At 38.7% G+C, this 18,121-nt stretch overlaps 1 protein-coding gene across 3 annotated transcripts in view; it reads left to right on the top strand.

Annotated features, from left to right (window-relative positions):
- The first annotated feature begins 102 nt into the window (after positions 1–102).
- Positions 103–18,121, top strand: part of col12a1b (collagen, type XII, alpha 1b) — a 155,239-nt gene continuing 137,220 nt past the window's right edge. For 2 of the 3 annotated variants that reach the window (XM_023287660.3, XM_035955995.2), the window contains exons 1-9: positions 104–265; positions 1,004–1,115; positions 5,226–5,342; positions 9,188–9,331; positions 11,514–11,573; positions 13,212–13,475; positions 14,426–14,590; positions 15,999–16,172; positions 17,411–17,701. In XM_023287660.3, coding sequence (XP_023143428.2) covers positions 1,040–1,115; positions 5,226–5,342; positions 9,188–9,331; positions 11,514–11,573; positions 13,212–13,475; positions 14,426–14,590; positions 15,999–16,172; positions 17,411–17,701 — 1,291 coding nt within the window. In that variant the 5' untranslated portion in view covers positions 104–265; positions 1,004–1,039. Of the gene's footprint in view, positions 266–1,003; positions 1,116–5,225; positions 5,343–9,187; positions 9,332–11,513; positions 11,574–13,211; positions 13,476–14,425; positions 14,591–15,998; positions 16,173–17,410; positions 17,702–18,121 lie in introns of all 3 variants that reach the window. The other variant, XM_035955996.2, reaches the window with a different exon arrangement.

Consider the following 18,121-nt stretch of genomic DNA (forward strand, 5'->3'; position numbering starts at 1 on the left):
CTGGATGTCGTAAGAGCTCGCGGCGGGGCAGGCAGAGCTGGGAGCAGCCCCCTGTTAAGTAGCAGATTGTGTGGAGAGTCTTCCCACTTGGAAAGAGGCTCGCCGACGCGTCTGGGAACCAAAACCCGCAGATCTCTCTGACTTCAACACCGGACCACCTCACTCTCACTTTTCTCAGCCTGGGGGTCAACAGCAAAGGCTTAAACCTTTTTTATTTTACATTTTTTCATCAAAGCGAAAGAAATTCCACCAGTCTCCTCTATAGGTCAGTCCTGCATGGTTTTTGATTTCCCTCCCCTTCATTTTAGGTGAATTATTTTAATCCCAATTTCAATTATTTTAAATCTACATGCTGAGTTATTTCTAAAGGGTATGTCCTCCTAAACTCCAGTTGCAATCACATTTATTTGGATTATTCCGAGACACGCGTGGACTATTTCTCAGCACTGCGGTGCGTAATTGCGCACTGCGCAGGGTTTGATGCTCTTTTATTCTGAGCAGTGGAAAGACTTTATCTCCATCAGAGTGCGTATGTCTCATCAGGCGGAGATATTAGATGCTTGATTGGAGAATTTGCAGAGTCAGTGCATCAGAATTTCAGCTCTATTAGAGAAGAGGGGAAAGGAATCTACCGCAGAGAGAGACCGAATTTCCTTTGTGCGCCTTTATTTCAACAGGTTTCCATTAAGTTAAATTGGCCTTGCTTTTTCTTTAAAGATGTTAAGTTGTGGATCTGGGACTTTTAGTCATTTGTACATATAAAGTCTGTCATGAAAATAGCTTTTGTTTAGTTAAAGAATGTTTTTTTTTAGCGCCAGGATCCTGGAAATATGGCTTTGTAAAAGTTCTGAAAGCCTTTGAACGACTAACTGATTCCGTAGTTTGAGGGTAAAGTCAGATTTCTGAGCTCTATGATTCACCTTCTGGTAGCTTAAAGGTCTTCTGAAGCCCTGAGGCTACTGCGGGGCTGAAAGTCTAACCGCCTGCTTCGTTCCTCTCGCAGCTTCATTCATGTGCTGCTGAGCCAGAGGAGCTGAAGATGAAGAGCAGGCTGTCTCTGGCGGCGGCTGCCCTCCTGGCGCTGCTGCTGTCCTCCTCTCGGGCCCAGGACCAAGGTAAAGCCGATCCTCCTCCTCTTTCTCCTCTCTGTGATCCAACTCCTCTGGCTTCCAACTCCTCTCACCTCTGTCTTTTCTCTGCCTGCGATTTGTAGCTGCACATTCAGCCTGAATAAAGAAATGTCACAGTTAAAGCAAATGTGTGCTTGTGATTTGATTTGTTTTAACAGATTTTTTTGCCTTTCCAGCCTCAGTTTCAACTGTATTAGTGATGGTTTTCTTAACTACAATAATCTGCTTTTCCATCAGGAATTTCTTCTTTTAGAAAAAAAACTGTTGCAAAGTTAAATATCTGATTTGAATTTATGGATGCAAACTTTTTTTCAAGTCAATTGCAGTTTTTAAGCACTTTAAGAAAAGTAATATAACTTGCTAAAAGCAGTGATGCATTAGAATGTGGCTGTAAGTTAATGATTAGGCCACAATATGAAGAGAAAACCAGTTAAAATGTTAGAAAAACGTTCCTTTTATCACTAAAAGATTAAAAAACTGAAGTGGTCTACTTCTTCTTCTTCAGTCTTTAGCAAATAAAGACAGTAAACTGTCTTTAAAAAGAAAAAGTAACACTGAAAAGCAGCTATTTTAGTTTTACTGCGTCTCTTGTGAGGCTGCTGGATAAGTAGGGCATCTCCTCATCCTCAGACAGACGTAGTTTGATCTGTCCTACACCAGGAGGGGCCCTTGCTCAAACTCTCTGACAGTCCGTTACTACAGATCACATTTCTCCAGTTTCAAAAACGAAGGAAAAAAGAAACAGCTCAGACGGCGCGTGGCCAAGTTTCCTCCCTACGTCCTTTCTCCTGATGGAAACGGAAAGACAAAATATGAGTTTCACATTATTTTCCAGAGGTTTTAGAGGTTAGGAGAGGAGAAAATTGGCTCCATTGCGTCCTTGGATGCTCTCAGATTAGAAGAAGGAGAAGAAGAAGAAAGTGCAGTGAAGAATCTTCCTCCTCTCTCCTTCAAGGAGAGGTTCTGACCTGCAGTGACCCTCCCTCTTTAAAGTCCCAGTGGGAGCTCTTGCTGCCTTTCCAGGGGTCACGGCACAGTAATGGGGTCATATATACTCTGCTGTGAGGAATAGTTTGACATGTTAGGGCCAAAGTTAAAGCCTCCAACACCTTGAAGATAAAATAAAGGACTCCAAACCGAAAGGACTCAGCTCTTAACTCACACATTTTAAGTGAATAGATGCAGTTTAAAGCTGAGCCCTTGATGTCAAAAGCTTTAAAGAAAAGCTTTAAAATGTGGATGTGAGTGTGGATGGATGGTGTGTGTGCGTGTCGCTGGAGTTTTTCGGGTAGTTTTTGGCTGCAGTAGACCCGTTTGGAAACAGAAGCAGCAGCCCGCGGCCCTTGAATTGATTCACCAGGTTGGTGGTTCCTCCATTTTTGACGTCCTGTAACCCTATCGGTCAAGCCTCGACCAGGTCTGCTGACCGAAGTCTTGGCTTCACGACAATATTTTACAGTGATATTCTTCACATCCACACTAACAGACAAATTGGTTGGTGGTATAAAAATGCAGGCTAATCCTTCCTCTAGCTAGATTATCTGTGATTTGTTTGTTAGTTTAGCTGCAAAGTTTTTCTTTAGATGATCACAAACTCTGGAGCTCAGATTATCTGCCGCGAACAGGTGAAGATTACCTTCAACTAGCATGTAAAGATTAAGAATTAGACACACTGGAGTAACATGACCACTTGTTTTTAATGTGAAGTTGTTAGATCATGTTTCAGTTCAGGTTCAAGTCAGTTCAAGTCAGCTCAGCTTAGTCTGCAGGTATGATACTTTTTTCTTACTGTCAACAAATTCCATGAAACGGCCCAAAGCAACAGTGAATATATTTGCCATAGAGCTAAATTTTTACCCATAAACTATTGAAAACATCACTATTGCACTGAGTAACATGTTTTATTATGACAGACATATGCACTATATATTTTATGTAAGTCAGTCCTAACCATCCTGCTGCCTCAAAGACTTACTACAGAACCAAATGTGGATTAATCTGAGACTGAAAATAGTACTAAATGCACTGTTTCCTCCTATATGTTTACTAAAAACTAGAATGAGCAGTTGTTTTAGGGAATTACTGAGCTTTATTTTGAAATTCAACTCTATATTTGGGACCTTTTTATGGGATTTATTGACAATAGGGAATATACAGACAACGTCATCACCATTTAATGAGGAAAAAAATCAGCAAAAATGTGAATTAATGTGCACAAAGCCTCTTTTTCTCATTCAAAGCATCATGTAATCCTAAACTTGTAAGCTGATCTCATCATTAACTACTAGCTTGTTTAATTTTAGATCTCATAGATATTTTCTACTCTTATTAAGAATGACTATCTTCTTAAAGTGAGTCTGCGTCATTAAGATAGCATAAAAATTCATCGCATTATATAGCAAGCTAGGAACGCCAGATATGACGATCTCTACCCCAACCTGAAGAATATCATTTTAAAATATTTTTTACAAAACAATCTGTGGTCCTTTGTGTACATGGAAACTTTTTGTCCGTTACTCCAAGTTGTTGTAAACAACTTTTCATGTACACATGCATGATCGTCCATGTCAGTGATCACATTTTATTGTTCCTTTCGTTTCTTTGTTGTCACTAAGACCAGTGGTTCTTAAACTATGCTCCAGATGCTACGAGTGTTTTCACTGGGTGGTGGATTTTCAACAAATGAAGATTTAAGTGATCAAGGGACACATTTGTCTTTAGCCAAAATAGTTTAAGAATCTCTGGTGTAGATTTTTTTGGAATCCTGAGCAGAAAAGATGTACACATGTCTGCAGTGACATTGTGTATTCTTTTATGAGGTTTGCAATGGAGACTATGAAAGCGATTGCTCAGATCTTCATCCATTGTATAATCAATACTGTAAAGTTTTTTGTTTTTGTCAATTCAACATCCTGAGTTGGATTGAGGTCATGGACAGTCTGCTGGATGTCTTTCAGTCCATGTTATAGTCTGTTGACAGGAGGGGAACTTTTTACCTCTATTAAGTGAATGGTGATGTCCACAATTTACACAGTCTTCCACCACATCGCCAGTCAAAGAGACCTATAAGGTAGCAAAAACAGGCCATAAATATGCACCTTTTTACCAGCAGCTAGATAACTGTTGTATAGTTAATGCCGAAAAGTTAAAACCGCTGAATTTATAGCATTGGAATATCCGATATAAATATAAATAATTTGAATTTAGATGGTTTAAATTCCCGTCTTTGAATTTCTAAAAACTCAATTTCTCTGCAAGATCCCAAGTTCAACAAAAATTCTAATAAACTGAAGTGAAATTAGTCAGACAAAACTGGCCTTCACGATTGGGTCAGACTACAACATAACTGGACAGTGGGTTGATTGATCGTTGCATGTTGAGTCCTCCATTTGGATTTTGGTGCCTTTATTTCACCAATCCACTGTGAGAAACTAAACTTTTAAATCTTAACATGACTGGATGCATCTGGGCCATCAAGTTTTTGACATTGGACATTTTGATTTTCTGTTGTTTTGTCAACCAAAATTGCAAAAAAAAAAAAAAAAAGTATTCCAAGATGGGCGTTCAAACCATGTTTTTCAGAAAGATGCTTTCCAGAGTAACTTTTCTCACAGCTATACATCCAGTAGTATTAAAATCTCAACATTAACTAGTGATTCCAAATAAATGTGGATCATAATTGGTTTTAATAAAACTTAGTTTGGCCTTTGCTGGCTTCCGTAATCCCGATCACAGCCAAAATTCACCAAAGTTTCCAAACTGCCACCCTGTTTGTGTTTCCCTCTTAGACGTTCTAAGCTGTATGAAGGTAGAGTTGTATTGTTGTGTTGTTGTCTCAGTGTATTGTTGCTTGAGTTGTTAACTGTGGCTGCTGGCCACGTGAGCTCAAACAGAGGTCATTTTTCTTTTTCCATAAAATGGCTTTCCTCACATCTGTAGTTTGGTTTTGTCTTGTGTTGTTTGTTCCAACAGTGAACTTGTCTAACTTCATCCTGGAAGTGTTGACTGTTGGGAAGACACCTTTATGTTCAGCATTACCATACATTTACCTCCTAAAGCTGGAGGATTAACTGTGTTGATGTTCTGTCTTCACAGTGGACGCTCCATCAGATTTGAGGTTTAAGATTTTAAATGAAAACACAGTACAAATGATCTGGAGCAGACCGCGGTCGAGGATACAAGGCTACAGAATACAAGTGACCTCAGACACAGGTGGGTGCTCATTAAACCTGCGAGTTCTGTCCTGCAGAGCCCGTAACATTACAAGTGCCGTAAAGTTTCTAACACATCACTCTGCCTGCCTGGCAAGACTCAACACTCCCTGCAATTATCTGAAGATTTCTGCAGACACATGTTTAGCTCCGGAAAGTCTAATGATAAGAAAAACATTATGTATGGATAAGTGTAATCATCAGATGGCCGTGCTAATTCACCAGCGCTGCCATAGCAAATAGACAGTGTTAGTTTAGCTCAGGAGTGTACATGTCACATCTGTCAGACTGTTCATTTAACAGCTGAGACGCTTTAAAAGACCTGCTGCAGTCATTTCAGCTGCCTTTAGACTTCACCCTAAATAACAGATAACAGTGCATGCCCACATACTTTTGTGTGCTTTGGGTCTGAAGATGTTTAAGGACAAGACCTGATTCTTGAATATACAAGATTATTCCAAATAGTGGTGTTTCAGACCTTGTTACACTGGTTTCAGAGAACTCCTATGTTGTTTCTACATGGCTTACATGTTACATGTTCTTACATACATACAAGGTGTAACTGTTACATTCTGATAGCTAACTTACCTAGCTAACTCACAGAGTCAACGTTAGCCTTCATTAGGGTTGCCACCTTTCAGAAATGAAAATAAAGGACGCTCACCACTGCTCCTCGGGGCCATGGTTCAGTAAAATTGGAAAGATATTCACAGATTCGGACTTCCGGCATCAATAACTCATTAAAAATACTTTGTCAAAACATAAATGATACCTTTTTCAAATCGTTGTAAGGTGGACAATGTGCTACAAGCCCAGTTTGATCAAAAGTAGCTGTCTTTCAAGCTGCAGGAATAACACTGGTGTCAACAGGAGCCAGTTGAAGGCTGCAGTGATGTCGGTGACACTACAGTATGTAAGAGTGAAGTTATTGAATATTAGTGTCTCTCTTCGCTGTTGCAGCAGTTTTGCAATTTGCAGACTGTACCTGTTCACAGCCGACTGCTCATAGACACCAGTGTTATTCCTGCAGCTTGAAAGACAGCTACTTTTGATCAAACTGGGCTTGTAGCACATTGTCTACTGTACAACGATGGGAAAGAGGCATCGTTTATGTTTTGACAACCTATATCTAACGAGCTATTGATGCCAGAAGTCCGAATCTGTGAATATCTTTCCAATTTTACTGAACTTGGGGCCACTACCACCCAAGGAGTGATATATTTAATTCTGAAAAAATCAATGAGCCATACTTAATGCTTCAAGTGCTTTATTAACATGAAACTAAGAATTTTGTATCGTTTTATTATCACAGGTTCTGTCTGAAAAGAAGTGGCATCACTTTAAACAGTGAAACCAGACTAATAAAATGTAATGAGCAATCAGTGTGCACTACTGTATTCTGCAAAAACAAACAACTGAATGCAGAATACTGCACAAAGAAATTCTGTACAGATTTTTTTTTTATTATCTAAATCTAAATCTTATCTTAACACAGTTAATGTATTATTATTACATTTGCAGACGTTTTTGCTTTTTTGGACGTGGTGGAGATTCAGGTGTAGACATTTTTAAACGCGCGAGTGCAGCAGCGTCTGTAATCAGGCAACCCGCCACAGGACCGGATAGGACCGGACACGCAGAGAAGTCTGTCCGCTGGACCTCGCATCGGGTCGTCGCTACATAGGTCTAAGGAAGATGAAATTGGCTGCCCTTAATATTTCCTGTGTTTTATTTTGTTCACTATACGGTTTTGATGAGTGTGTGAAAGACGTGTATGGGACAATTATGAAAATACTGAACAATTTTCGCAACAATTAATTGTCAAATAAAGGACGATTCCGTATTTTAAGGGAGCTTTCATACACTCAAAAACTGAATAGTGTAATTGTTTTGTGCTGTTAGCAAACTAACAGACTTAAAGTTAGCCAGTATATTCAGACTTTGCTCAGTCTGTATCTTACATACTGCTAGCGAACAGGACTGTTAGCTTGAATAGATTCAATACCTCACTGCACTGCTAGCTAACTGAACTAGCTAACCGACAATTAATATTAGCTTTCTTTCATGAAGAGCTTGGCGTATCTGTGACATGTTGTTCGAGAGTTAATACAGCTAATGTCAGATTGCATATTGACATTCAGTAACTGCCAAGTGTAGCTGAACTGCTACATACTGTTAGCTAAAGGACAGGGCACACGTTAGCTACCAAGTGTAACTACCACACAGCCATGACTGCAGCAACAGATATAAAATGTAGGACCTTGTGAATATCAAATGTTTACAGGCATTCGACTTTGGAGAGTTAAGTTTGTACAGTTTAGTCACATGGTACAGTTGGCATGGACAATTTTTCGGGAAGGTAAGGAGAGAAACAGGTCAGTATATGACACAGACATTTCATTTTGTGTCATAACTGAATGTCAAGTTGTTGTTTTAAACACCATGTAATTTTTTACTAAATACTGTTTAACAAGACTTTCCGTTTGACGACCTGATATTGGCAAGTTAACTGTTACTCGAAGCTAAGTAAAGCTAACATGAAGCTAACTCAAGCTAAGGCTCGAGCTAGGTAGTGTTGTTTGAGCAGAATATCAGAGCAAAGCAAATGAAACTATATTTTAATACCGAAGAATATTAATGAATTCCCTTTTAAGATCATTATTAAAAATGCTGGTTCATGCACATTAATTCATTTATATTCATAATTATGCTGCCTCTTGCTTTCGAGACAATAGCTATCAGGTGCAGCCATACTCTTAGCTACCTTACAGAAGTAACTTCAGCTTACATACATTAAAAAATTGAAAGGAGAACTATAACTGAAAGAACTAATTGTAGCTTGCATATTTCTACATTAATTAAGAGTCAAGTGTGACTGTTTATGAACTAACAATCATACATATGGCAAGCATGACAATTACGTACAGATGGCTGTCAGAGCTAATGTTAGCTTGCTAATATGTGAGCTACTCAGATTAATGAGTTTGAGGCAAATGTGGAATACAGTCTGCATATCTGACCTGACACACGAACAGTATGCAGTTTAATGAAAATTACATTGAATAAAACACATTAGAAAATGTTAAACTAACACCGATACACTAAAAACGACCCAATAAATCGGCTAGTATAGGCTAAATCTGACATTTTCGTCTCACTCTAAGCTTCACGGTCACTTTTAACTAAAACACTTTTTTCTTTTTTTTAATGTTTGTGTGATTTTAAGTTGTTCTTACATTTTAATTTTTCCACAGATTCCAATAAACAGACACAAAACATTCATTTGTCAGCTTTACATGTGTTTATAGGTGGATTTTCATACTCTGAAGAAATCCAGGATTTTCTCAGTTTTAATGCTAAGCTAAACTAACCAATCCTTAGTCTGGCTCTGGTTTTAACATAGAGACGTGAGACTGATATCAAGTTTCATATCTCAGTCTTGAAAAGAAAGCATACAAGTATGCTTTTCAAAATGTTGAATGAACCTTTAAATGTGTGGCTGCTGACTTTCTAATGTCCAGAGCCATAAAAAAATTACTTCATTTACAGGTTTTTCATTTCTTTTAACTATATTATTTGAAACAATGGCCTTATTAATAAATAATTACCTTTATTTTATGGAAGGTTAGAGGGTATTAAAGGGTTAAAGTAATGTGTTTTGGTTCATAGTAATGCGGAAAGTTTTCATTAAATTGAATCATACTGTTGTGTGTTTACACTGCTATTCCAGTCCTCAGGTCAACAGTCGGAATCAGGTTTTTCTGAAGCCCTGTTTTGACTCTTGGAGAAATGAAGTAATGTAATAGTTTCCTAATGGCTTCCCTCTGACTTTGTGCATTCTTGTAGGAGAACCAACAAAAGAATTTACTCTGCCTGCATCTGCAACTAAGACCTCCATCTCAGACCTGAGTCCAGATGTGGATTATGTCGTAACAATAGCAGCGTACGCCGGATCAGAGGAGAGTTTGCCCATCTCCGGCCAGATCACAAGTGAGTCACCGTGTCCCCGAGTGTGTGCTTGTGTAAATTAGCACCAGACAGCCAGCTAAATGCTAGTAAAGTTTGTCTGCAGCTCATCAGTTCTGGCAGGAATGACCTGCTTAAGTTTTAAAATCAACACTGATTGGACAAAAAAACAGGGGCAAAGTAATGTGGAGCAGTGTGTTTCTACTCTGTATTATTTGTCATTATTTCAGGACAGTTTTGCTGTCAGATAAGTGTTGTTTAGTCTAGAAACAATCTCACTACTGTTCTGTAGCTGTTCATAATCAGTATGTTTAAATATACTTTTGTCTTAACTACTTTGATTTCTCATCAAACTAGATTGAAAAACTGACATTGTATTTTCACTCTTGATAATGGAAACAGCTGACACACAATCTCACTACAAGGTCCATTCAGTGTGACATGCAGAAAGAGTTTCAATAGTTTTCAGTTTTGCAGAAGTTTTAAAGTGCTAGATTGAAAGCCTAACTGGACCGATTTCAGTATTATTGCAGCCCAGGGAGGTGGTCAGGACTAAATCCATCTGTGAAGAATTTTCATTATGCTGATGAATGTCATGCAATGTGATCAAAAGTTCCAGGACATTCTGGTGACATTGTTGTCTCAACTGCTGTCTTCAGTTGTCAGTTATTCTGATAGTCAGGAAAAAGAGAAAATAGTCTTTGGCATCATCATTCATGGAATAAATTCAGAACTGAAAACAAAACAACTGAAAACAGACATAAGAAAGAAGACATTGACACCATGACTGCAAGAGGTGTTTTTTTTCCAAAAAGAGAATCCTCATAAAATATGGAACGAATTGGGTAAACTGCCAAGTGGTTCCCAACCTATGGGCCGCAACCTCCCAAACATGACGAGTCACAAGACCAAAAAAGAGAGGAAAAAAGGGAAACCTTAACTTTCTGTTACACACGTTTTTTTCCCCTTAAAGCATGGCTTTTAAATGTCTCTAAAAATCACTGTGGTTGAACGTTTAATAGGACATGACTACATTAATGTCTCTGATTAGGGGTCATGAGTAGACATTGATTTGTTTGACCCTGCGGTGTGTGGAATGGTGAACCTGACATTCCTGTCACCTTAAATGAATGTGACTTGTTCCACTGTTCGTGCTGGAAAACTGGCGTAATGTAACCTGTTTGCTACAGACTTAAACAGGTCAGCATTTCCATCCAAGTATGTGTAACTGTTTCAAACCCAAAAGACAATATTTTGTTTCCTTATTGCTTTAACAGTGAGATGCTTTCTCTGCTGCCACTTTTTATGTTTCTGTTCCATCACTTGGCTGAAGTGGCACCTGGGCAAGGTAAATGGTGGCATTCAGAACCTGGATGAGATGCGTACATACATGCAATAACATTCCTCTTTTTTCACAGTACTCCAGCAAGCATACTCTAGTCAGCCACAACATTAAAACCACCTACCTAACATTGTTCACCTCCTGCCTTGTGTCCTGTGGTGTCTGTTTCCAGGACACATGCAGGGGATCCTTTGGGTCCTCTAGGTTGTTTGGTGGGGCCTCCAAGGATGAGGCTTATTAAGTTGCATCACATGGATGCTCATTCGGATTGTGCTTTGTCTGAAACAATGTTTAGATGGGTGATTCGTATCCTAGTAACATAAATCCGAGGTTTCCCAGCAGAACATTGAATTGTAAGGAGATGATCAATTTTCCATATTTTACAAAAAACCAAAATGGAATACTGACCCAGATTTCTATCAGGGAGTGAGGTCTTCACAAATGTCATGGCAGCACTTTGGTGGGGACGCCTGTTTGGCACCGCCATTGTACACTGATGATCTGAGAAACCCACTGAGCTCTGGAGATTCCCTGGAAATCTTGCAGAAACAATGACATCAACTTGTTAGTTGTCCATTTGGGACATCAATTTGTATGTCAGTTGTATCTACAAGACGGAAACATCGCTCAAGAAACCCTTCGATGAGAGAATACATCTTATCTATGGAAACAAAAGACACAATTTGTTCCAGTTTTAGAGGTCAGCCATTTGCTGAAGCAAAACACTGACAGTTACTGACAGAAAATGGTTTATAATGTTACATTAGAATAAACACAGTGGGTCTCTTGAGGATTATTTCAGCACAATAGATTATTTGAATTGCTTGTAACTTTTGTAATTACATGACTTTTATTGTTTTTCAGTTGAATCAAGTGGCAGCGCAAGAGGAACATCCAAGAAACCAGACCCTTCAGATTCAGTCAGTAAGTCCTTTTGTCCGCTTATAAATGTTAATTTGATGAGGGGTTTCACTTCCGGCTCAGCTAATGAGTCACAAACATTCAAAATGCTGCCATTCCTGCTCAACCTCTTCGCTTTTTGTTCCTGAGTTTTCTTCTGGGCAGCGTCCATCAGCGTGAGCTCAGCAGCAAAGGGAGGCTCCTACACACAACACCCCATTGTATAGCAATAATCAAAATTAGGCCCCTATAAATCTCTAAAGTATTCGGTCATCGGTTTGGTCCCCTGCCGGCCAATTATGCCAGTATGGAGGAAGCTGCACATGCTCAGTGTGGGGGTCGTAGGTGGGGCCAAAGGCTGCCGTTGGAGCTGGGGGAGCGAGCTGAAAAGAGCCCAGCCCTGAAGTGCTGAGAGAAGTGGAAACCATTACAGATACTGATTTACAAGAGCACTGCTGCTGCTGCCCTGGCCCCTGTTCTGCAGATGATGTTGAGCTTGTGCTGATTTTTCCTTCTTTTCATGAGAGGAAAGTCATGAGGAAACTCCCAGAAAGTAGGGCAGAGAGAAGAGGTCCGCACTTCTACCTATAACAGTGCAGTTTGATTTAACATTCTTCGAAACCACGCAGATGTTTAATACATCCTAAATAACAAAAAAATCATCAATTATAATTTTGAAACACACTGAGATGATTTGGGGAAACTTCATCTGTAATAGCGCAAAGCTGAAAACATGTTCTGTGGGATCACTGAGTGCATACAGCACATTTCCTGCTTCTCGTCTACACATGAAACCAAACTACACAATCACTGACAAAATTGTACAAAATTACCGAGTATTACTGGTCCTAATGTTTTGGACATTCAGCTACACAATAGTTAACCCCTTAACATTCACTGACCTAAACATGGGCAGAATGTGCGTTAAAAAGCAAAAGGCCCATTCTGAATGAAATTTTTGACATAGTTGCTGTCTGGATTATACAACAACACAATAGTTTGTGTGCTACTGCTATGTTTTTGTACTAGACATAGTTATAGGAAACTGTTGTCTAAGCCAGAGTGCTAGTTTCATCCTCTAGGGACAGTGAATGTCTATGTGAAATTTCACAGCACCAAATTGGTCCAAATGGTCAAACAACAACACTAGCATGTTTAAAAAAACTGACCTCTCAGCAACAGTTGGGTGTTATCCTCATTCAGATTTCATGCTTTGCTTAAGACTGAGCGTTTGTGACAATGGACTGGTTATATTTCAGTATTATAAATCCATAGAAATAAACTTACCAAACAAAATAAGAAATAAACGTCATATTTATTATTCATTATATCATGATATTCATTCTTTAACTGAGGTGAAAAGTAGCTAAAAAATCACTTCCTATTTAAACATCATGCACTATATTTACTGTACATACTATTTAATTACTACCGCTCCATACATTTGCAGAAAAAAAGGTCACTTTGTATTTGTAATTTTACCATGTAATGGGTGCTTATTACAAATGCTAAAAGAAATCTATTGAGCAAAGTAATTAGCAAGTGAAATTTTTACTTGTCAGTATTTAGGGTCCATTATGTAGGGAGTATTGAAGCACTGAAAAAAGTGAAGCAGTAATTTTGGAAACGGCCGGTCTCATCCTCTTCTTCATCCTTTCCCAGGATGCTCTGCGAGCGCCATCGCTGATGTGGTGTTTTTGGTGGACGGCTCCTGGAGCGTCGGCAGGCCAAACTTCAAATACATCCGTAACTTTATGTCAGCAGCAGCCGGAGCCTTTCAGATTAGCGAGGATGGAACACGGGTTGGTGTGGTCCAATACAGCGACGATGCCCGAACTGAGTTCAAGCTGAATCAACACCTGAGTCGACCGGCGTTGCTGCGGGCCATCGGCTCACTGCCGTACAAAGGAGGCAACAGCATGACTGGTAAAGTGTTAGTCATTTCATTTACAAATTGAACTGAACTTTTTTCTCTTCAGTTCAGTGGGTTTTTTCTTAAAATTAGTTTTTACAGTGACAGATTTTTTTCATTATTTTGGTAACTTTTTACTGTCGCCTTTATTATATATCAGTTTATTTTATGTATTCAAATTTTTTGCTATTTGACTCACATATTTCATAATGATAAACTACATCAATATTGTTGGAATAATGTTTTTTTTCTTAATTCCGTAAGTATATTTACATGAAGAAGGGACTTCTTGGAACCAAACAATTCAGAACTTCTTGGTGGTTGTGTAACCCACTGGCAGAAAAATAAACATTTCCGGTACATTTTACTTTATATCATTACAAGCGCATTAGTTTTATTTTTTTAGATAACAATTAAAGAATCATTTAATCATTTTCTGCCAGAAGAAGGGTGTGTGATCATTTTGCAAAGCTGTTAATTAGGAGAACAAATGTGTGTGATGTTGGGGGATTAAATCATGCTCCACATCCATTACTGTGTAGAGAAACAAAATTATAATCACATTGCAACCAATCTAACTTTTTGAAAGAGCAATAAACACATTTAGTTTCACAAATAGATCACATACACATCATTCAGAAGGCCTCATAAAGCAGGTTGTGTGAACAAAATTACAGTAACTATGGCATATCATCCAAGAATTGCTTATTATTTAAAGCAGACCTCAGAGAAAATAGAACAAAATAATGTACCTCAGATAAACAAACAGCATAAAGTTTGTTTTTTGGTGTGTGACAAGCCTCTTTGTCACATTTGATTGATTTGATTGTGCGATCTAGATGTAAAGTAAGGATGTAGCCTTTTTCCTTATATTTCTGTATAATGTACAGTATCATGAAGTTGTAGAACTTATTTTTATCTTGGTTACAGTGAAGTAATACCTCTTTCTCTCTCATTGGTGCAGGCGACGCCCTTGACTACCTGCTGAAAAATACTTTCACTGAGGCGGCCGGTGCCAGAAAGGGTTTTCCCAAAGTGCTGGTGATCATCACAGATGGCAAATCTGAGGATCCAGTGGAGCTTTATGCAAAGCAGCTCAGGAGCAGGGGGGTGGAGATCTTTGTTCTCGGTACGCAGCCAGAACAAGTTTATTACATTCCACATCTTACATTTTCCATTCTTATTTAATGCTTTTAACAGTAGTTTGTAACAAAAGCGATCTGTGAAGGCATAACAATGGAACAAGGTTAAATTCCTACATCATTAACACTACAAGCGAGTGATAGCAGGTTTTATGCATGTTTATACTCTGACTGCACTCAGACTTTCCACAAACTGAGGTGGAGAAACAGGAGCGGGCTGTTGCCATGGTGTGAAAGAGGACTGGTGTTTAAATAATAATAACACTTCGTCTTGTGTCAGTGGTAATTGGTCACTGATAGAAAAGTGTTTAGTGAGACAAAAAGTATGTTCCCAGTTTGTGCAGGAGAAGCTGAAAACATACAGGGTACCAAGTGTAACAAGTACCAATGTAAAAGTTCATTTTCCCTTCTTCCGATTCAAACCTCTTATTAGTCGTGCCATCATGTTTCTGGAGGTCATCCAGACTTCAAGAGGATTTCTCAAAGCTTGCAGGAACTTGGCTTCCTGTCAGCAGCTCTTAAAGCAACATTTTGACTGAAGTAATCTAAGTTTTGAATTTTTTGCAGTGATGAGTGATTTGTTAGTGGAAACACTTTGTACCTGAAACAAGACAAACAACAATCTGCCAGACAGGTCAACACAGGAGCCAAGATCTACTGTAAAAACAAAGGAGTGGTGAATGCTCACTATTCAAGGAAATATTCAAATCTTTGTCTCAAGTAAAGGCAGATATATCACACTGTAAAAATACTCCATTACAACTAAAAGTACTAAAGTAAAGTAAACTTGAAACAAGTATTAGGATTACTTCAGACAAGAAATTTTTTTCTCACAATTTTTTTTTCCAAATAGTAAAAGTGGAAAAGAAATAGAGCTACTTTTTAGTTACCACCTATGTCTATCAGAAAGTTCACAGAATGCCAGTTTTTGAGTTCAACTTTGAATAAACTATGATCTGTAAATGACTGCAGCTCTTTGAAAAGTGTCACAGGAATATAGGATTACAAAACTCCCCAGTTTCAAATTGGAGTCCAACCAGTTTCATATTTGCTGCCCATGTTGTCAGACTTTCCAGCCAAAGTGGACTAGAAAAAGCTGGAAAACTTTTAATATGCTAATGTGGAAAACAAATGTTCATTTAACTTTGTTATAGATTGCTCATTTCACCCAGTATTTACAGACCTGGAACAAATACACTCGTTACCTCTGACACCGTAATCCCTACACGATGCCAGTGACTTTACAAGGATGGCTATTAATTCCCTGCTGTCGCCTGTTCTGCCCAGAATGGGTGAATGTCCCTAAATTTGGCAGACAGTGTCAACCACAGCAATTTCCCCATTTTCATGAAGAATCATACACTGTGCATTTACCACAGCTTTGATTTGTTTTAGGTATCCAGCAAGCTGATGAAAACGAGATGAAGCTAATGGCCTCCACCCCTTACAGAAGCCACGTCTATTCTGTTGCTAACTTCGACATGATCAAGAATGTGCAGAAAGAGCTCATTACTCAGGTGTGCGCTGGTGTTGAAGATCAAGTCAACTCACTTGTCAGTGGAGAAGAAGGTGAGATGTGGTAAAAACAATTTTTTTTAGCTGCTTAAGTGCGTGTAAAAGTGTAAAAGTTTACATTTTTTAGCTTGCTATCTTGTCCTCCATCATCCTTTTTCACGAGTTTAAAAGAATAGTTATACATGGACCATGTTTTGATAATGTATTGCATTAGAAATAGTTCTTAGAAACAAAATATAAAGAAAGATTTTTGAATTATGTACAAAAATTATTACAATCCCTTAAGGAGGCTTTTAACTTTGAAAAAAGAGTTAATACGTTTGATGGGGATGCAAACACCTTTTTAGAAAAAAGTTCTGATGTAACTAACATTTAGCTGATGTGGCTAATCAGCTGTTTCTGCTTCTATCATTGTCTTCATTCCTAGACTGCATGAAATATATCCATTCCTGACCTAAAATAAATGGGACTTCTCTCTATTTTCTTGTAGATGGCCAAATTTAGTTTCTTCTTCTTTGTTTTTTAGCAGTTAGCAAATAGGTGGTTTTGTTTGTGTTTTCTTCTACTCTGTTGAGCCATGTCTAACATAGTTTACATTTCTGCTACGCAGCCTACTTTATTTGCTTGGAAGCCGTTATGGAAACCAGCCTAATTCGATGTAATTGGATGGCCTCTGGGTCTAAAAGTAAGACTAATACAGGAGTGCGTTAAAGCTGCATCATTTCTAACAGCCACTAGGGGCAACTCCTCTGGTTGCAAAAAGAAGCCTGATTGTATAGAAGCCTATAAGGAAAATTATTCTACTTCTCCCTTCATTTATTACCTCAGTAAACATTTTCACGAGTTTATTGTATCAGTTGCTACTTTCAAGTCTCACTCTCTACAACATTTTGTTCACTTTACAAATTATGTTCCCATTTAGAGTAAAATAAACAGTAAACCAAGGTATGCTTCGGGGCAGGGTTACCATCTGATACACAATTCATTACCATATTAGTGTTCATAGCATCCTCGAGCTCTCAGTCAGATGCCCTCGCTTGTGACGTAAGGTTCTAAAGACTAAGATTGTGACATCCAAAAGCAGAACTCTGCATCCATCTTTTATATACAGTCTACAGCTTTACTTAGCATAAAAAGGCTCACTGGTTAACATGCTGTATACTTCATATAATCTGCAAAACTGTTCCCAGTCTTTATGCTACACTAAGCTAACTGTCTCCTGCCTCTAGATTAATATTTCTTAAGTTTGGAAAAATATTTAATTAATTTGAAATCTATTCTGACTTTTGCAGCCGTTGAGCCAGCTTCTAACCTCCGAGTCCTGGAGGTGGCCTCCAAGTCCATGCGGCTAATTTGGGACGCCTCCATCGGAGACGTTTCCAGATACAAAATTCAGATGATCCCCATGATGACCGGCAGTAAACGACAGGATCTGTACGTGGGTCCAACTCAGACCTCAGTGGTCGCCAGAGAGCTTTCTCCAGACACAGAGTACCAGATCAGTCTGTTCGCCATGAAGGACCTCACACCCAGCGAGCCCATCACAGTCTTGCAGAAGACGCAGCCAGTTCAAGTGTCACTGGGTGGGTTCAAAGAAAAGAGGCCACAAGTGTCCTTACAGGTTCATTTCAACCTTTTAGTATATTTTTACTACAACAGAAGTCCCTCCCTTCCCACCGACATGAAGAGTCGTAGTTGCTAGCTATGTCTTTATGGTAAGCTAAGCTAAGTGTTTCCTGCCTTTTGCTCGAGATCAGAATGAATCTTCTCATGTAACTGACCACAACTTAAAGACTCTGGTCTCCTCCATACCTGAAAAAAAGAAGATTCTGGATATATCACATCCGCTCAAGTCTGACATTCACAGTAATTAAACTAAATTTTAATTGAAATTGTGTTATATGAACCATGCACAGTATAATAACCAGTAGGACTTACAAACAGATGTATGAATACCACTAGTCTTTAACTTGCCAGCAAACAAGATATGCTAAAGATAAGCA

Source organism: Amphiprion ocellaris, chromosome 12 (genome assembly GCF_022539595.1).
Source record: "Amphiprion ocellaris isolate individual 3 ecotype Okinawa chromosome 12, ASM2253959v1, whole genome shotgun sequence".
NCBI lineage: Eukaryota > Metazoa > Chordata > Actinopteri > Pomacentridae > Amphiprion > Amphiprion ocellaris.